Here is a 20,276-nt window from a genome sequence, read left to right on the forward strand (position 1 = left end):
ATCGAGACGAGTGTATAGTTATTGGTGGGAAACTTTGAAAACCGGCACGATGCTGCAAGTGGAAGTATGGATTTGGAGCATTCTATTGCTAAGTGCAGGTATGGTTATAGGTTATAGATAGTTCTTTATGCCTTATGTTTGTTTGTTTGTTGTCAATAACAATATACCACTGTATGGTGCTAATGACCTTGTTATACTTATCAATCTCGTTGAAGTAAATTGTATGAAGTGATTATTGTTGATCGTCATTGTGTTTTAGAGCAAGATCCCCGCTTTTGCTGTTTGTTTTTGCAAAGATTGAGATAACGTCTTAGTGTCGTAGCTTTTGTTACGATGTGGTTTTCTACTCTATATATGATTGGATGTGTCTATTGGGTCTGTGGACCAGAGGTTGCCCAAAGACTTATCATTATGCAACAGGCACACGATAGTCCAGTTAGGTTTGAGTATTAACTTGACATGGTGGAGAGGATGGCGAGCTTTAGCTCACAGGTAGCATCATGGGAAGGGTGGCACCGCAGGAAGCTTCCTTAAGTCCAGAGCTTAAAATCACTCATCATGTACAGTACAACGGAAGACGTGTTTATGGTGAAGATTTACATGTGTCTTCGGTAAAGAAGTTATATTGTTTATGGTGAAGATTTACATGTGTCTCCAGTAAGAAGTTATAATGTGGTCATGTGCCTCAATAAGTTATATACTGTACATTATTCATGATTCAAAATAGTGCTTCAAAAGGTGAGGAGAAGAAGTATATTTTCTGTACTAGAATAGCAGGAAATGTGAAGAGTGAATATTTCACGCCTGGTACCAGCTCTTAGAGAAAAAGTAATAACGTACTTTTATTTCCATTCCTCCACAGACTAATTTCTACTGATTGTAGTATTATCGACCCACATCATCACCCAGTCTCCCTTCTCTTCCAGGTACTCTTTGTGAGGAGGTAGTGGACACGTGTGACCCCAGCCCTTGTGAGAACGGGGGTCAGTGTGAGAGCCTTGTGGGGGGCTATGTGTGCCACTGCTCTCCGCAGAACCAAGATGAGTTCCTGTACGGGGGACAGAACTGCAGCGAGGCTATGGTGGGCTGTGAGGGCCACGAGTGTCAGAACCAGGGCTCATGTTCTCCCTTCCTGAGCGATGGCCGTCATGGCTACTCCTGCCTCTGCCCCCCGGGCCTCACCGGGCCTCTCTGCCAGACCCCCACAGCCTTCTCCTTCGAGCAGAAAGGCTATTTGCTGTTGCAGAGCCCACTGCTGGCCGCGGAGGCCTCATGCAACATCACCCTGAGCTTCCGGACAGTGCTGCCCAGGGCCGTGCTCTTCCAGCGGAGCAGTGGAGGGCTGGTCCTGGGTCTGGAGCTACTGGGGGGCCAGCTGATACTCAGCCTGAGGAGGGAGGCCTTGGCTGGGGGTGGGGATGCGGGAGAGGCCCTGCAGCTTAGGCAGACCCTGGAGCTCCCCCTTAACGTGACTGATGGGGAGTGGCACTCTGTGAAGGCCGTGCTGGAGGACGGTCTGCTCAGCCTCAGGCTCCTGGATGGTGGGGTCTGTCAGGAGCAGGACTGTGAGAGCGAAGCCCGGGTCAATGGCACCCTGGCTGGGGCGGACCTTCCAGAGTCTCCCCTCCAGAACACTTTCATTGGCGGGGTGGTGGAGGCAGGCGGAGCCCTGGTCCCAGTCCCGGCCTTCATTGGCTGTCTGCGGGACGTGTTTGTGGACTCCCAGCTGGTGGTTCCGGAGGAGTGGCTGAGCGACTCGGCAGTGAACGTGACTGCAGGCTGCAGCCACAGGGACCGATGCAAGGACAGCCCCTGTGAGAACAGAGGACAGTGCATCAACCTGTGGCAGAGCTACCAGTGCCGGTGCCCCCGGCCATACGAAGGTCACGACTGTGCTGAGGGTAAGAATGGAGGAATGAGTGGAGGAGGATAGGGGTAGTGAGGAAAAGGTATGGGAGCCCCCGAGATCTTCTCTAATTTCAAGGGCTAGTTTTGCCCATTACTTACATACTGTTGAAGTCGGAAGTTTACATACACTTAGGTTGGAGTCATTAAAACTCGTTTTTCAACCACTCCACAAATGTATTGTTAACAAACTGGTTAGGACATCTACTTTGTGCATGACACAAGTCATTTTTCCAACAATTGTTTACAGACAGATTATTTCAGTTATAATTCCCTGTATCACAATTCCAGTGGGTCAGAAGTTAGAAGCTAGAGGCTTCTGTTAGGCTAATTGACATAATTTGAGTCAATTGGAGGTGTACCTGTGGATGTATTTCAAGGCCTACCTTCAAACTCAGTGCCTCTTTGCTTGACATCATGGGAAAATCAAAAGAAATCAGCTAAGACGCCAGAAAAACAATTGTAGACCTCCAGAAGTCTGGTTCATCCTTGGGAGCAATTTCCAAACACCTGAAGGTACCATGTTCATCTGTACAAACAATAGTACGCAAGTATAAACACCAATGGACCACATAGCCGCCATACCGCTCAGGAAGGAGACGTGTTCTGTCTCCTAGAGATGAACGTACTTTGATGCGAAAAGTGAAAATCAATCCCAGAACAACAGCAAAGGACCTTGTGAAGATGCTGGAGGAAACAGGTACAAAAGTATCTAACCTGAAAGGCCGCTCAGCAAGGAAGAAGACACTGCTCCAAAACCGCCATAAAAAAGCAACTGCACACGGGGACAAAGGTCGTACTTTTTGGAGAAATGTCCTCTGGTCTGATGAAACAACAATAGAACTGTTCGGCCATAATGACCATCGTTATGTTTGGAGGGAAAATGGGGAGGCTTGCAAGCCAAAGAACACCATTCCAATTGTAAAGCACGGGGGTGGCAGCATCATATTGTGGGGGTGCTTTGCTGCCGGATGGACTGGTGCACTTTACAAAATAGATGGCATCATGAGGGGGGGAAATGATGTGGATACATTGAAGCAACATCTCAAGACATCAGTTAGGAAGATAAAGCTTGGTCGCAAATGGGTCTTCCAAATGGACAATGACCCCAAGAATACTTCCAACGTTGTGGCAAAATGGCTTAAGGACAACAAAGTCAAGGTGTTGGACTGGCCATCACAAAGCCTTGACCTCAATCCCATAGAAAATGTGTGGGCAGAACAAACCTGACTCAGTTACACCAGCTCTGTCAGGAGGAATGAGCCATAATTCCCCCAATTTATTGTGGGAAGCTTGTGGAAGGCTCCCCGAAACGTTTGACCCAAGCGAAACAATTTAAAGCAATGCTACCAAATACTAATTGAGTGTATTTAAACTTCTGAGCCACTGGGAATGTGATGAAAGAAATAAAAGCTGAAATAAATTATTCTCTCTACTATTATTCTGACATTTCACATTCTTAAAATAAAGTGGTGATCCTAACTGAACTAAGACAGGGAATTGTTACTAGGATTAAATGTCAGGAATGTGAAAAACTGAGTTGAAATATATTTGGCCTTGGTGTATTTTAACATCCAACTTCAACTGTAGCTACATATGGGAAGAAGTGGAGGGCACTCAACCAACTTGAGTCGCGGTGAAAACAAAAAAACGTATTATATCATTTAAGCAACTATTAAAAACTTGACGTTTCATCCTTCATCGATGGCCTTTACCAATGTCCTTTATCAATGTCCTTCACCAGAGCCATACATAGCTTCATACCCATGCTCAAATGTATTGAACAGAACATCCTTAGTAGGCCTACATAACAGACAGAGTGTAGAATAGAGTAGAGCGGAGCAGTCAGAAGTCACATTCAGAGATCAGCTCCCTGAAAGGATAAATGGATTAAAGGAGGGAGGAAATCTGTGTTGGAAACGATGACGTAATGCATTGCCATGTCAGGACTTACAATACTTACACAATACAAAACACAGATTGATTTGCAATCCTAGACTCACACAAATGTCAGTGCGGAGTATACAGTAGACCCAGATAAGTCATTTCAGCCCTTTGTTTTTCTGAGAGGGATATTATTAGCCAGTTGCCATCAAAGCAGATTAGTAATAATCTGACCGTATTTAAGGAAAGACACACAGAAACACAAACACTACACACACATCTAGATGTAGATTTGAACTATAGCTCACCTGGCTGCACCGAATGGCCCTGTGCATAAGCTACATAAGCGGTCGCTTAGGGCCCCCCCCCCCCCCCCCCCCCCCCCCCCACACCAAAAAAGGGGCCCCTCACAAAAAAATAGACTTGGTCTCAATTTACTTTTAAGAGTTAGGATAGTAGGTGCAATTTGGTAGTGCATCAGTAGTTTTTCTGTTATGTCAGTCACTGACAGTCACTCCATTAGCCCATGTCAGCTAAAAATAATTTTCTATAAATTACTAGGCAAGTTAGTCTAGCCAGCTATCTAGAACTTGTAGTAATCATGGACGATTTACTGACCGGGCTCATACCCAGGGGCCCTGACCTTCAGGGGGCCCCCATTCATTTTATTTGTCACCCAGATATCGTATCAACATGGTATAAATCATGACAAAATGTTTAGAATGGCAGAATATATGTGGAATTGTGGAAAATGTACTTTGAAGCTACAAAATGTTCTCCCTGCCCCATGGCAAATATGTGGAATTGAATGAAATTAGCTTCGAAACTGCATCATTTTGTTTTAACCTAATAGCAAAATGTGTCGAATTGCAGTAAAGTAGCTTTAAAACGGCATAATGTTGTCTCCACCCGGTGGTAAATGTGTAGAATTGCAGTAAAGTAGCTTTAAAACGGCATAATGTTGTCTCCACCCGGTGGTAAATGTGTAGAATTGCAGTAAAGTAGCTTTAAAACGGCATAATGTTGTCTCCACCTGGTGGTAAATGTGTAGAATTGCAGTAAAGTAGCTTTAAAACGGCATAATGTTGTCTCCACCCGGTGGTAAATGTGTAGAATTGCAGTAAAGTAGCTTTAAAACGGCATAATGTTGTCTCCACCTGGTGGTAAATGTGTAGAATTGCAGTAAAGTAGCTTTAAAACGGCATAATGTTCTCTCCACCTGGTGGTAAATGTGTAGAATTGCAGTAAAGTAACTTTAAAACGGCATAATGTTCTCTCCACCTGGTGGTAAATGTGTCGAATTGCAGTAAAGTAACTTTAAAACGGCATAATGTTCTCTCCACCTGGTGGTAAATGTGTCGAATTGCAGTAAAGTAACTTTAAAACGGCATAATGTTCTCTCCACCCGGTGGTAAATGTGTAGAATTGCAGTAAAGTAACTTTAAAACGGCATAATGTTCTCTCCACCTGGTGGTAAATGTGTCGAATTGCAGTAAAGTAACTTTAAAACGGGATAATGTTCTCTCCACCCGGTGGTAAATGTGTAGAATTGCAGTAAAGTAGCTTTAAAACGGCATAATGTTCTCTCCACGGTGGTAAATGTGTAGAATTGCAGTAAAGTAACTTTAAAACGGCATAATGTTGTCTCCACGGTGGTAAATGTGTAGAATTGCAGTAAAGTAACTTTAAAACGGCATAATGTTGTCTCCACGGTGGTAAATGTGTAGAATTGCAGTAAAGTAACTTTAAAACGGCATAATGTTCTCTCCACCTGGTGGTAAATGTGTAGAATTGCAGTAAAGTAACTTTAAAACGGGATAATGTTGTCTCCACGGTGGTAAATGTGTAGAATTGCAGTAAAGTAACTTTAAAACGGCATAATGTTGTCTCCACGGTGGTAAATGTGTAGAATTGCAGTAAAGTAACTTTAAAACGGGATAATGTTGTCTCCACGGTGGTAAATGTGTAGAATTGCAGTAAAGTAACTTTAAAACGGCATAATGTTGTCTCCACGGTGGTAAATGTGTAGAATTGCAGTAAAGTAACTTTAAAACGGCATAATGTTGTCTCCACGGTGGTAAATGTGTAGAATTGCAGTAAAGTAACTTTAAAACGGCATAATGTTGTCTCCACGGTGGTAAATGTGTAGAATTGCAGTAAAGTAACTTTAAAACGGCATAATGTTGTCTCCACGGTGGTAAATGTGTAGAATTGCAGTAAAGTAACTTTAAAACGGCATAATGTTGTCTCCACGGTGGTAAATGTGTAGAATTGCAGTAAAGTAACTTTAAAACGGCATAATGTTCTCTCCACCTGGTGGTAAATGTGTTGAATTGCAGTAAAGTAACTTTAAAACGGCATAATGTTGTCTCCACGGTGGTAAATGTGTAGAATTGCAGTAAAGTAACTTTAAAACGGCATAATGTTGTCTCCACGGTGGTAAATGTGTAGAATTGCAGTAAAGTAACTTTAAAACGGCATAATGTTGTCTCCACGGTGGTAAATGTGTAGAATTGCAGTAAAGTAACTTTAAAACGGCATAATGTTGTCTCCACGGTGGTAAATGTGTTGAATTGCAGTAAAGTAACTTTAAAACGGCATAATGTTCTCTCCACCTGGTAGTAAATGTGTAGAATTGCAGTAAAGTAGCTTTAAAACGGCATAATGTTCTCTCCACCTGGTGGTAAATGTGTAGAATTGCAGTAAAGTAACTTTAAAACGGGATAATGTTCTCTCCACCCGGTGGTAAATGTGTAGAATTGCAGTAAAGTAGCTTTAAAACGGCATAATGTTCTCTCCACCTGGTGGTAAATGTGTAGAATTGCAGTAAAGTAACTTTAAAACGGCATAATGTTCTCTCCACCTGGTGGTAAATGTGTCGAATTGCAGTAAAGTAACTTTAAAACGGCATAATGTTCTCTCCACCTGGTGGTAAATGTGTCGAATTGCAGTAAAGTAACTTTAAAACGGCATAATGTTCTCTCCACCCGGTGGTAAATGTGTAGAATTGCAGTAAAGTAACTTTAAAACGGCATAATGTTCTCTCCACCTGGTGGTAAATGTGTCGAATTGCAGTAAAGTAACTTTAAAACGGGATAATGTTCTCTCCACCCGGTGGTAAATGTGTAGAATTGCAGTAAAGTAACTTTAAAACGGCATAATGTTGTCTCCACGGTGGTAAATGTGTAGAATTGCAGTAAAGTAACTTTAAAACGGCATAATGTTCTCTCCACCTGGTGGTAAATGTGTTGAATTGCAGTAAAGTAACTTTAAAACGGCATAATGTTGTCTCCACGGTGGTAAATGTGTAGAATTGCAGTAAAGTAACTTTAAAACGGCATAATGTTGTCTCCACGGTGGTAAATGTGTAGAATTGCAGTAAAGTAACTTTAAAACGGCATAATGTTGTCTCCACGGTGGTAAATGTGTAGAATTGCAGTAAAGTAACTTTAAAACGGCATAATGTTGTCTCCACGGTGGTAAATGTGTTGAATTGCAGTAAAGTAACTTTAAAACGGCATAATGTTCTCTCCACCTGGTAGTAAATGTGTAGAATTGCAGTAAAGTAGCTTTAAAACGGCATAATGTTCTCTCCACCTGGTGGTAAATGTGTAGAATTGCAGTAAAGTAACTTTAAAACGGGATAATGTTCTCTCCACCCGGTGGTAAATGTGTAGAATTGCAGTAAAGTAGCTTTAAAACGGCATAATGTTCTCTCCACCTGGTGGTAAATGTGTAGAATTGCAGTAAAGTAACTTTAAAACGGCATAATGTTCTCTCCACCCGGTGGTAAATGTGTAGAATTGCAGAAAGATGTCTTTAAAATTGCTATATTTTCCCTACTCCTTGCAAAATGTGTAGAATTCTTTAGGCTGTCAAGAGGCCACTAAAAGGTTTTGGCCCTCAGGGTGGCTGGGGGGCCCAAACCAAATCTCACCGGGTATGGATAATTCAAGCCCTTTCTTCACAAATGCCTACAGATCACCAACATGCCAATCTGTGTGTTTTTTTTCTCACACATGCATGTTTGCATACATGCGTGAGTGCTTGCATGCACGAGTGTGTGTTTGTGTGTGTGTGTGTGTGTGTGTGTGTGTGTGTGTGTGTGTGTGTGTGTGTGTGTGTGTGTGTGCATATGCGTAAGTGTGTCTGTGCATGTGATTGTATTTGACTGCGTTTACACAGGCAGCCCAATTCTGATCTTTTTTTCACTAATTGGTTTTAATAATTGTGCAAAAGATCAGAATTGGTCTGCCTGTGTAAACACAGCCTGTGATTTAAGAAAAGGTAGACATTACAGGCTGTAGTGTATGATATGGGAAAAGGTAACAGGCTGTATGTAGTGTATGATATGAGAAAAGGCAGACATTACAGGCTGTAGTGTATGATATGGGAAAAGGTAACAGGCTGTATGTAGTGTATGATATGAGAAAAGGCAGACATTACAGGCTGTAGCTGCTATCTGAGATTTATCAGACATAATAATACAATCACTATATTCCTAACCCTGTTGTAATAACACAATCGTTATAGTCCTGTTATAATAACACAATCGTTATGACCCTGTTATAATAACACAATCACTATATTCCTAACCCTGTTGTAATAACACAATCGTTATAGTCCTGTTATAATAACACAATCGTTATGACCCTGTTATAATAACACAATCACTATATTCCTAACCCTGTTATAATAAATAACACAATCACTATAACCCTAACCCTGTTATAATAACACAATCGTTATAACCCTGTTATAATAACACAATCACTATAACCCTGTTATAATAACACAATCGTTATAACCCTGTTATAATAACACAATCGTTATAACCCTGTTATAATAACACAATCACTATATCCCTGTTATGATAACACAAATCATTATAACCCTGTTTAATAACACAATCAACACAAGAGGGCTCCCAAGTGGCGCAGGGGTCTCAGTTCTAGACGCGTCACTAAAGACCCTGGGCGATTCCAGGCTGTATCACAACCGGCCGTGATAGGGAGTCCCATAGGGTGGCGCACAATTGGCCCAATGTCGTCCGGGAATGGCCGGGGTAGGCCATCATTGTAAATTATATTTTTTTCTTAACTGACTTGTTAAATAAAGGTTCAATAAATAATTCATTAAAAAAATCATCAGAACCCTGTTATGATAACACAATCATCATAATCTTAACCCTGGATCTCTCTCTCTGTACAGTACATGATGACCCTAACCCTGTCTCTCTCTCTGTACAGTACATGATGACCCTAACCCTGTCTCTCTCTCTCTCTCTGTACAGTACATGATGACCCTAAACCTGTCTCTCTGTACACTACGTGATGGCCCTAACCCTGTCTCTCTGTACACTACATGATGGTCCTAACCCTGTCTCTCTGTACACTACGTGAATGCCCTAACCCTCTCTGTAGAGTACATGATGACCCTAACCCTGTCTCTCTCTGTAGAGTACATGATGGCCCTAACCCTGTCTCTCTCTCTGTAGAGTACATGATGGTCCTAACCCTGTCTCTCTCTGTAGAGTACATGATGGCCCTAACCCTGTCTCTCTCTCTCTGTAGAGTACATGATGACCCTAACCCTGTCTCTCTGTACACTACGTGATGACCCTAAACCTGTCTCTCTGTACACTACGTGATGGCCCTAACCCTGTCTCTCTGTACACTACATGATGGTCCTAACCCTGTCTCTCTGTACACTACGTGATGGCCCTAACCCTGTCTCTCTCTCTGTAGAGTAACATGATGGTCCTAACCCTGTCTCTCTCTGTAGAGTACATGATGACCCTAACCCTGTCTCTCTCTCTGTAGAGTAACATGATGGTCCTAACCCTGTCTCTCTCTGTACACTACGTGATGACCCTAACCCTGTCTCTCTGTACAGTACGTGATGGCCCTAACCCTGTCTCTCTGTACACTACGTGATGACCCTAACCCTGTCTCTCTCTCTGTAGAGTACGTGACAGCCCGCTTCGGCAGTGAGGACTCTCAGAGCTATGCCGTCTTCACCATTACAGACGACCCAGGAAGTGATATCACGGTCTCCCTCTTCCTGCGCACACGTCGCCACGCTGGCCTCTTATTGGTGCTCGTCAACAGCACCAGCCAATTCCTGCGCCTGTGGCTGGACAAGGGACGGGTCAGAGTTCAGCTCCATAACTTTGAAACCTTGACCAGTGAGAGTGCGGTCAACGACGGAGACATCCACTTTGTGAGCATGGTGGTTGACCGTGAGCATATGGTCCTGTATGTAGCCAACCAGAAGCAGGGCTCGGTGGAGGTCAGGACGGTGGACAGTCAAATGGGAGATGTCGTGTATGTTGGGGGTCTGGCGGAGCAGAAGGCGTCAGCAGCGTTCGGGGGCTACTTTAAAGGCTGTATACAGGACCTGAGGATCAACAGAGAGAGACTGCAATTCTTCAGGCTGGACACCCCGGTGACGTCATATCCTGTCGTACTCATGGCTAACGTCACAGCGGGCTGCACTGGGGATGACTCCTGTAGTGTGAGTGGACTGATCAGTCCTTAATCCTCTCTACACTTGCCCCTGTCTGTCTGTTCCCTGTCCTACTCTGTCCTCCCTGCCTTTTACCTGTCCTACTCTGTCCCTGTCTTTCACCTGTCTTACTCTGGCCCCTGTCTCTCACCTGTCCTACTCTGTCCCGTCTGTTCCCTGTCCTACTCTGTCCCCCCTGCCTTTTACCTGTCCTACTCTGTCCCTGTCTTTCACCTGTCTTACTCTGGCCCCTGTCTCTCACCTGTCCTACTCTGTCCCGTCTTTTACCTGTCCTACTCTGTCCCTCCTGCCTTTTACCTGTCCTACTCTGTCCCGTATTTTACCTGTCCTACACTGTTTCCTGTCCTACTCTGTCCCTTGTTTTCTTTTACCTATCCTACTCTGTCCCGTCTCTTTTACCTGTCCTACACTGTTCCCTGTCCTACTCTGTCCCTTGTTTTCTTTTACCTATCCTACTCTGTCCCGTCTCTTTTACCTGTCCTACACTGTTCCCTGTCCTACTCTGTCCCTTGTTTTCTTTTACCTATCCTACTCTGTCCCGTCTCTTTTACCTGTCCTACTCTGTCCCGTATTTTACCTGTCCTACACTGTTCCCTGTCCTACTCTGTCCCTTGTTTTCTTTTACCTATCCTACTCTGTCCCGTCTCTTTTACCTGTCCTACACTGTTCCCTGTCCTACTCTGTCCCTTGTTTTCTTTTACCTATCCTACTCTGTCCCGTCTCTTTTACCTGTCCTACTCTGTCCCGTATTTTACCTGTCCTACACTGTTCCCTGTCCTACTCTGTCCCTTGTTTTCTTTTACCTATCCTACTCTGTCCCGTCTCTTTTACCTGTCCTACTCTGTCCTGTATTTTACCTATCCTACTCTGGCCCATGTCCTACTCTGTCCCCTGTGTTTAATCTGTCCTACTCTGTCCCCTCTCTTTTACTTGTCCTACTCTGTCCCCTCTCTTTTACCTGTCCTACTCTGTCCCCTCTCTTTTACCTGTCCTACTCTGTCCCCTCTCTTTTACTTGTCCTACTCTGTACCCTGTCTATAACCTGTTCTACTATGTACCCTGTCCTACTCTATCCCCTGTATTTTACCTGTCCTACTCTGTCCCCTGTATTTTACCTATCCTACTCTGGCCCATGTCCTACTCTGTCCCCTGTGTTTAATCTGTCCTACTCTGTCCCCTCTCTTTTACCTGTCCTACTCTGTTCCCTATCTATAACCTGTCTTACTCTGTACCCTGTCTATAACCTGTTCTACTATGTACCCTGTCCTACTCTGTCCCCTGTCTTTTACCTATCCTACTCTGGCCCATGTCCTACTCTGTCCCCTGTGTTTAATCTGTCCTACTCTGTCCCCTCTCTTTTACCTGTCCTACTCTGTTCCCTATCTATAACCTGTCTTACTCTGTACCGTGTCTATAACCTGTTCTACTATGTACCCTGTCCTACTCTATCCCCTGTATTTTACCTGTCCTACACTGTCCCTTGTTTTCTTTTACCTATCCTACTCTGTCCCCTCTCTTTTACCTGTCCTACTCTGTCCCCTGTCTTTTACCTGTCCTACTCTGTTCCCTATCTATAACCTGTCTTACTCTGTACCCTGTCTATAACCTGTTCTACTATGTACCCTGTCCTACTCTATCCCCTGTATTTTACCTGTCCTACTCTGTCCCCTGTCTATCACCTGTTCTACTCTGTACCCTGTCCTACTCTGTCCCCTGTATTTTCACCTGCCCTACTCTGTCCCCTGTGTTTAATCTGTCCTACTCTGTCCCCTGTGTTTAATCTGTCCTACTCTTTCCCCTGTCATTTAACTGTCCTACTCTGAACCCTGTCCTTCATTTGTCCTACTCTGTCCCCTGTGTTTAATCTATCCTACTCTGTCCCCTGTGTTTAATCTGTCCTACTCTGTCCCCTGTCTAACATCTGTCCTACTCTGTCCCCTGTCTTTTCCATCTGTCGTACCCTGTCCTTTTCCCATGCCATACCCAGTCCTGCCCTGTCTTTCCCTGCTCTGCACACTGCCCTGTGCCACCCTTGCCTATCCCAACCATGCTCTACCAGTCTGGCCCCAGTCTGGCCCCTGCCCATCCCTTCTCAGCCTTCATTATCCCACTCGTCCTCATTGTCTTAGAAAAGGATGAACGTCACCAATCCCACACAATCAAATGAAATGGTGGTTAAGGGTAAGGGTGTTAAACAGAAGTGCTGTGATGTACTTAATGTCAAGTAGAGAGGGTGATTAAAGAAACAAAAAGAGGACTGGTAGAGAATAAGGACCTAGAAGAATACTGACAACTGTTTAGATTTGGGTTGGAGTTAGAGTTAGCGTTAGACTCAGAGTTAGAGTTAGGGTTAGAGTCATAGTTGGCGTTAGACGGAGAGTTAGGGTTAGACTCAGAGTTAGGGTTAGACTCAGAGTTAGATTCAGAGTTAGCATTAGACTCAGAGTTAGGGTTAGACTCAGAGTTAGGGTTAGACTCAGAGTAAGGATTAGACTCAGAGTTAGCATTAGACTCAGAGTTAGGGTTAGACTGAGAGTTAGCATTAGACTCAGAGTTAGGATTAGACTCAGAGTAAGGATTAGACTCAGAGTTAGCATTAGACTCAGAGTTAGGGTTAGACTGAGAGTTAGGGTTAGACTCAGAGTTAGGGTTAGACTCAGAGTTAGGGTTAGACTCAGAGTTAGCATTAGACTCAGAGTTAGCATTAGACTCAGAGTTAGGGTTAGACTGAGAGTTAGGGTTAGACTCAGAGTTAGGGTTAGACTGAGGGTTAGGGTTAGACTGAGAGTTATGCTTAAACTCAGAGTTATGCTTAGACTCAGAGTTAGGGTTAGAGTCAGTTAGGGTTAGTGTCAGGGTTAGAGTCAGTTAGGGTTAGTGTCAGGGTTAAACTCAGAGCTATGGTTAGAGTCAGGGTCAGAGTTAGGGGTAGAGTCAGAATTAGGGTTAGATTCAGTTAGGGTTAGTGTCAGAGTTAGGGTTAGAGTCAGAGTTATGGTTAGAGTCAGTTACACTCAGAGTTAGGGTTAGAGTCAGAGTTAGCGTTGATTCAGATGTAGGGTTCGAGTCAGTTAGAGTTTGGGTTAGAGTCAGTTAGACTCAGAATTATTGTTAGAGTCAGTTAGGGTTAGTGTCAGAGTTAGGGTTAGAGTCAGGGTTAGAGTCAGAGTTAGGGTTAGAGTCAGTTAGGGTTAGAGTCAGTTAGGTTAGAGTCAGTTAGAGTTAGGGTTAAACTCAGAGTTATGGTTAGAGTCAGGGTCAGAGTTAGGGTTAGATTCAGTTATGGTTAGTGTCAGAGTTAGGGTTAGACTCAGAGTTATGGTTAGAGTCAGAGTTAGGGTTAGACTCAGAGTTAGGGTTTGATTCAGTTATGGTTAGTGTCAGAGTTAGGGTTAAACTCAGAGTTATGGTTAGAGTCAGGGTCAGAGTTAGGGTTAGATTCAGTTATGGTTAGTGTCAGAGTTAGGGTTAGACTCAGAGTTATGGTTAGAGTCAGTTAGAGTTAGGGTTAAACTCAGAGTTATGGTTAGAGTCAGTTAGAGTTAGGGTTAAACTCAGAGTTATGGTTAGAGTCAGGGTCAGAGTTAGGGTTAGATTCAGTTATGGTTAGTGTCAGAGTTAGGGTTAGACTCAGAGTTATGGTTAGAGTCAGTTAGAGTTAGGGTTAAACTCAGAGTTATGGTTAGAGTCAGGGTCAGAGTTAGGGTTTGATTCAGATGTAGGGTTCGAGTCAGTTAGAGTTTGGGTTAGACTCAGAGTTATGGTTAGTGTCAGAGTTAGGGTTAGACTCAGAGTTATGGTTAGATTCAGTTATGGTTAGTGTCAGAGTTAGGGTTAAACTCAGAGTTATGGTTAGAGTCAGTTATGGTTAGTGTCAGAGTTAGGGTTAGATTCAGTTATGGTTAGTGTCAGAGTTAGGGTTAGTGTCAGAGTTAGGGTTAGATTCAGTTATGGTTAGTGTCAGAGTTAGGGTTAAACTCAGAGTTATGGTTAGAGTCAGTTATGGTTAGTGTCAGAGTTAGGGTTAGATTCAGTTATGGTTAGTGTCAGAGTTAGGGTTAGTGTCAGAGTTAGGGTTAGATTCAGTTATGGTTAGTGTCAGAGTTAGGGTTAGAGTCAGGGTTAGAGTCAGAGTTAGGGTTAGAGTCAGTTAGGGTTAGAGTCAGTTAGGTTAGAGTCAGTTAGAGTTAGGGTTAAACTCAGAGTTATGGTTAGAGTCAGGGTCAGAGTTAGGGTTAGATTCAGTTATGGTTAGTGTCAGAGTTAGGGTTAGATTCAGAGTTAGGGTTTGATTCAGATGTAGGGTTCGAGTCAGTTAGAGTTTGGGTTAGAGTCAGTTAGAGTTAGTGTCAGAGTTAGGGCTGGAGTCAGGGTTAGAGTCAGAGTTAGGGTTAGAGTCAGTGAGAGTTAGAGTCAGAGTTAGGGTTAGAGTCAGGGTTAGAGTCAGTTAGACTCAGAGTTATGGTTTGAGTCAGAGTTAGGGTTAGAGTTAGAGTCAGAGTTAGGGTTAGATTCAGAGTTAGGGTTGGAGTCAGTTAGGGTTATTTAGGGTTAGTGTCAGAGTTAGGGTTAGAGTCAGGGTTAGACTCAGAGTTAGTGTTAGACTGAGCATTTGGGTTGGAGTCAGTTAGACTCAGAGTTAGGGTTCGAGTCAGTTAGGGTTAGTGTCAGAATTAGAGTCAGGGTTAGAGTCATTTAGAGTCAGAGTTAGGATTAGAGTCAGTCACAGTTAGGGTTAGAGTCAGTCAGAGTTAGGGTTAGACTCAGAGTTAGGGTTAGACTCAGAGTTAGAGTTAGACTCAGAGTTAGGGTTAGACTCAGAGTTAGTGTCAGGGCTAGATGATTTGACTTCATTTCAGAACATAGGCCATTGACTTAATGTCCTCCATCTCCCTCTCTATCACTCTCTATCTCCATCTCAAATCCCTACGTATGATACTACCCTGAGTACACCAAACATTAGTAACACCTTCCTCATATTGAGTTGCACCTCCAGTTCTTGGTTCTTGACACTAACCAGTGTACCTGGCACTTGACACTAACCAGTGTACCTGGCACCCACTACCATACCCCGTTCAATGGCACTCACATTTTTTGTCTTGCTCATTCCACCCTCTGAATGGCACACAAACACAAACCATTTCTCAATTGTCTCAAGGCTTAAAAATCATTCTTTACACTGATTGAAGTGGATTTAACAAGTGACATCAATAAGGGATCACTGCTTTCACCTGGATTCACCTGGTCAGTCTATGTCAAGGGAAAATTCCGTGTAGGATTCGTGTATAATGGCACACCAGAGATGCTTTCTCTGTGAAAGCCTTGTCGATGCTAAGTGTTCAGTAAGCTACTAGCTGTCTTAGTACAGCTGACACTGTGCTCTCTTACCCAGTCAGTCAGACAGGAGCATTTATGAATAATACAAGATACCTGTTAGGCTTTAGTTCTGATAAAATAATAATAATGTGTTTCTGTTGTTCTTCTTCCTCTCCAGAGGAACCTGTGTCAGAACGGAGGGATGTGCTACTCCATGTGGGACGACTTCACTTGCACCTGCCCCCCCAACACTGCAGGGCGGCGCTGTGAGGAGGTCAAGTGGTGTGAGCTGTCACCCTGCCCCGCACGGGCAGAGTGTCACATCCTCAGCCAGGGATACGAGTGTAAGTCATTCTGCTCTAAATCTGTCGCCCGTCAGTCCGTCCGTCCGTCCGTGAAGTGGGAATGGGATTAGGCCAGATTAGCCTGTGGTTGGATTAGTGATGATTTACATGGCTGTCCGTCTGCCCTGTCACCACCGTGATGAGCTGTCCTGGAATAAGGACAGAAAAAACACTGTCATTCACAAGCACACTATACAGTGTTGTTGTGTATACCCAGCACACGTACCTTCCTCATATCCATCCTGTTGTGGCTGATTTTCTGTTACTGTCACGACAATTTTCAATCCCAATGATAACAACTAACAATCAATAGCTCTGACCAATTCCCGAGGTTTGTAAGACCATGGGTATAATAATAATTAGTCAAAGACTCAGCTTATACAAAAGGTTAGTACAGTTTATTCAGAGAACGCTCTAAAGTCAAGAATACAAAGACATCCATTTTATAGCTGCGCACATACTTCCACACAAACAGTAGGTATCCTACGCACATACTGTCCTGCTACCCAGCCGACAAAGATTAGGGGAGGCCGTGAGAATCACTCCCCATCCTCCCTCAATATAGGGAGACCCTGGGAAGTACTCTCAGTGGCCCCCAGCTAAGGTCGGCACCGAATCTTGCTCAGACAGTCTGTTTTTAAGATACTATAATAGACTATAATAGATATATTGCTATACCCTAATTCTGCCTAAAAACTACACTCGCGGATATAGAATTCTACTGACTAAAACCACACACATCATTAGAATAATCTCATGATTCTAATCAATTTCATACAATCATATGGTTTCAGGGTGGAATATTCTAATCATTCATTTAAACATATAAATCCCATTAACAATCCACCCTTAATGACTAAATAATACACACTGATACCTCAAATACTACATAGATACCTCAAATACTACATAGATACCTCAAATACTACATAGATACCTCAAATACTACATAGATACCTCAAATACTACATAGAGACATAAATATATATCCAAGAATAATTCAAACCAAAACATGTATGTACAGCTGATATTCAGCAATGCCTGTTATAGGCCTATATCCAATTATAACGCTTCCTGTTAGGATTTCTATTACAATCTTCATTAAAAAACAGTCTTAAACACCAAAAACAGTCTCATCCAACATTGGCTCCTCGTAGTTAAAAGAAACGGAGCCATCTCCTGGGCCTGTAGGCCTGTATTCGTCATCCCACTGGCCGGAGCTCGGAATCGGTCCGTAACTCACCATCTGTTGCGTCATTGACCTCTTCAGAGTCCCGGTAATCAAACCTCTCATACACGGGACCAAACAACATCCACAGATAACCAAAACACTCATACAGGTGAAAGTTGCCCACAACACAGTGACTATGACATTTTTCCATTTCCCAAACACACTGTCAAACCAATTTGTTAGAGCATTATCCACCGCAGAGTTCTCTGCTAATTCGTGAGCTAATGTGGTTAAACCAGCCAGGGTCTTGGTCACTGATCCTTCTGGAGTTGTGTTATCGGGGATGAAAGTACAACATTCTGATCCCAATATCACACACACACCACCCTTTTCAGCCAGTAACATATCCAATGCTATTCTATTCTGCCATACCATCAAACTAGTTGCAGCTGTTTGTTCTGCTAATCCTTTTATCGACTCGCTAGTATAGTTGATGAAACGCTGTTGGTTATAGTAGATATTCTGGTGGTCAACTCTCAATACAATCTACATTTGTATTGAGAGTTGACCACCAGAAGATGCTTGATTCCAAGCCAGCCCATATCTGATTCCTAGCTTTGAACTCATCAGGCACCCCCGTTGGAACCCCAATGCTATCAATGTAAACTCTATTGTCAAAAGATCCTGACGGAGCACTCCTTCTTTCTCTTCTACCTGGCCCTAGGTCTTTGTGTTGGATAAGGGTGAAGGGCATGCCTAACTGCACTAGTGCACAAATACCGGTCCAATTTGTAGGCAGGTCAGGTCACAGCTTCATACCGCCACACAACCACCCAGTCAGGTCCCTCATTGTCTTGTCGGTTGTAACATTCTCTGTCCTATTGCATGTTCTTACTTCCCCTACGTCCCATCCGTGTGTGATGTATCGAGCCATACAATAATAATGTCCTCCTGTAACTGTGAAAGGGGGAAGTCTGGATGTAATGGGCACATGGGGATACAGATAATGCAGATCAATGCAACTGTCATTGTCTGGCTTCCCTTCCTTCATGAACAGCTTTACCATACAGGCCATTCCCCTGAGTGAATCACTTCCATCAAGTGGAAAGGGGATGGTTGCCGACTGAGGTTTTGCTGTGGCGCAGGCATAACATTCTTCTTTCGCTACTGATCTGGATGTATACTGAATCCATTGCAATCCTAGGTTGGAATCCCCATAACCAGTTTCCACCTCAATCACTTCCTTAAGATCTTTCGTCTGAACTATGCGCACCGGTCCTTGGCTCTGGACGACTCCACGGTCAGTATCTGTTTTGTCAGGGGCTCTGTTTGTATTCTGGCTGGCTGTAGAACTATCACCGACTCTAACCTCGGCTACCCGGAATGGTACCGTAGTGTCGACCGAAACATGGTCAAAACCAACATAACATAACCCTAGATTATTCACTATACTCCATCTTCTTCCATACACAGGTTATGTGGATTTATATAGCCCTCTCTCTCGGTGTGCTACCTGTTTCCATGAACTACACGGGGACCTGCACATATATCTTCCATAATGGCTCATAGTTCTAGACTGCCAAGGGATCAGAGACCCCATTTGGTCTACATAGAACTCAACTGAGACATCCTTCCCTATCTCTACTCTCACTTCCTGTTTATCCAGATCAAGTGATCTCTTATGCTTGGTTAATACAAAATCCTCATCGTCTACACTATGGGTCCAATTAACACCTTCTGCATTCTCGGATGGGTCGTGGTGTATTAGGAATATGGCTCCCACAATAAGACAGCTCAGACCAATCAGCACTCCTGTAAAGCCCCACCCTTTCCCGGAGAACATATCATCAGCTAGAGGCCAGCCCATACTTTAACTTCTATGAACGCACACAGGGAGGATAGGGCGGGTTAGGGAATCTTCGTTAGAGGTGACCCCCAAACCTTATTGGTATTCGGTTCTTCTCCTAACTCTGTGATTGTTCGACAGTGTCACTGTGTCTTACCCTCTTGCAATGTGTGACATGAATCCAGGTAGCTTTTTCAGCTATACTCACCGCGAAGGCTGTCACCAGGGGTACTCGATATGGCCCCTCCTACCGTGTCTGCTTCCAGTCTATTCTCCTCAGAGACTGGATCCACACCCAGTCTCCTGGTTGGATTGAGTGAATCACCTTCTCCTGTAATTCACCTGTTGGACACAAAATCTTGGACATACGGGTTTGGTTAAACAAACAGTCTTCTCATGTGTTCTGCTAGTATATCTTCAACTTCTATGTCTTCTTGTTCTGGTCCCTAACTCTGGCTTTCTATTTGTTCTACCTGATTAGCTAAACTGTCATCCATTATTTAAATAAATAAATCCTAGTAAACCAACTCTAGGGATAATATCTTCACCTAATATTTTAGTTCCCATAATTTTGCCCGCCAAGTAAGTTGGGAACTCTTCTACCCATTTGCTATATTTATCTATTATAAAAAATGTAATAAAAATTATTATCCAATAGGCCACCAAGTGTCCTAACCTATCCCCCCCAGAGCCATGTATCGATATTGCCGCATATCTAAACAATGACAGGTAAGATTAGTAAATTATCCTTATGTCGGACATTATCTTGTAGGATCGCCCCTTTCATTTTCCACATATCCAAATCTCCCTGGGGCGTTCGTTCATGGCTATCCTGTAACAATCAAAGTGTCTTATCTTCTTTAAGATTTATCTGTGCTGCTTTGTATGGTTTTAAATGCCTATGTGCTTGTCTATGTAAATAGTAACCTTTCTCTCCTTTCTTATTTCGCCAGCACTAGTCAATGCTACTATTTCAGCCTGTTGTACAGAATCATTTCTAGGCAATGGTTCAGGTTCTAACACCTTAGTTCCTGAAACCAACTAAGCTTTATTCCCCTTTTGTCTCCCCTTAGTAACTGTTATCTACCCATTCTGTGTCACTTCTATGTCCTCTCAATCCTGGCTTATTATGAACTTCTAACTTTCGTAATGCTCCAGGTCTCCTGCTCCTCACTCCCAGACCATCAAGGTCACCTTAGGCCTCCGCACAGGGTGGGGGAGCCCTTCTCAGCCTGCCCTTTCTACTATCTGTCTGTCAGTATCAAATATAGGTTGTTTTCAA

General features: G+C 43.5%; 1 protein-coding gene across 2 annotated transcripts in view; it reads left to right on the forward strand.

Annotated features, from left to right (window-relative positions):
- The window catches only part of LOC110523038 (protein crumbs homolog 1-like), a 67,573-nt gene that overhangs the window by 23,020 nt on the left and 24,277 nt on the right, over positions 1-20,276 (forward strand). For both annotated transcript variants that reach the window (XM_036978759.1, XM_036978760.1), the window contains exons 6-8: positions 927-1,901; positions 9,755-10,305; positions 15,812-15,977. In XM_036978759.1, the coding sequence (XP_036834654.1) occupies positions 927-1,901; positions 9,755-10,305; positions 15,812-15,977 (1,692 nt within the window). The remainder of the gene's footprint in view (positions 1-926; positions 1,902-9,754; positions 10,306-15,811; positions 15,978-20,276) is intronic.

Source organism: Oncorhynchus mykiss, chromosome 5 (assembly GCF_013265735.2).
Source record: "Oncorhynchus mykiss isolate Arlee chromosome 5, USDA_OmykA_1.1, whole genome shotgun sequence".
Lineage (NCBI taxonomy): Eukaryota > Metazoa > Chordata > Actinopteri > Salmoniformes > Salmonidae > Oncorhynchus > Oncorhynchus mykiss.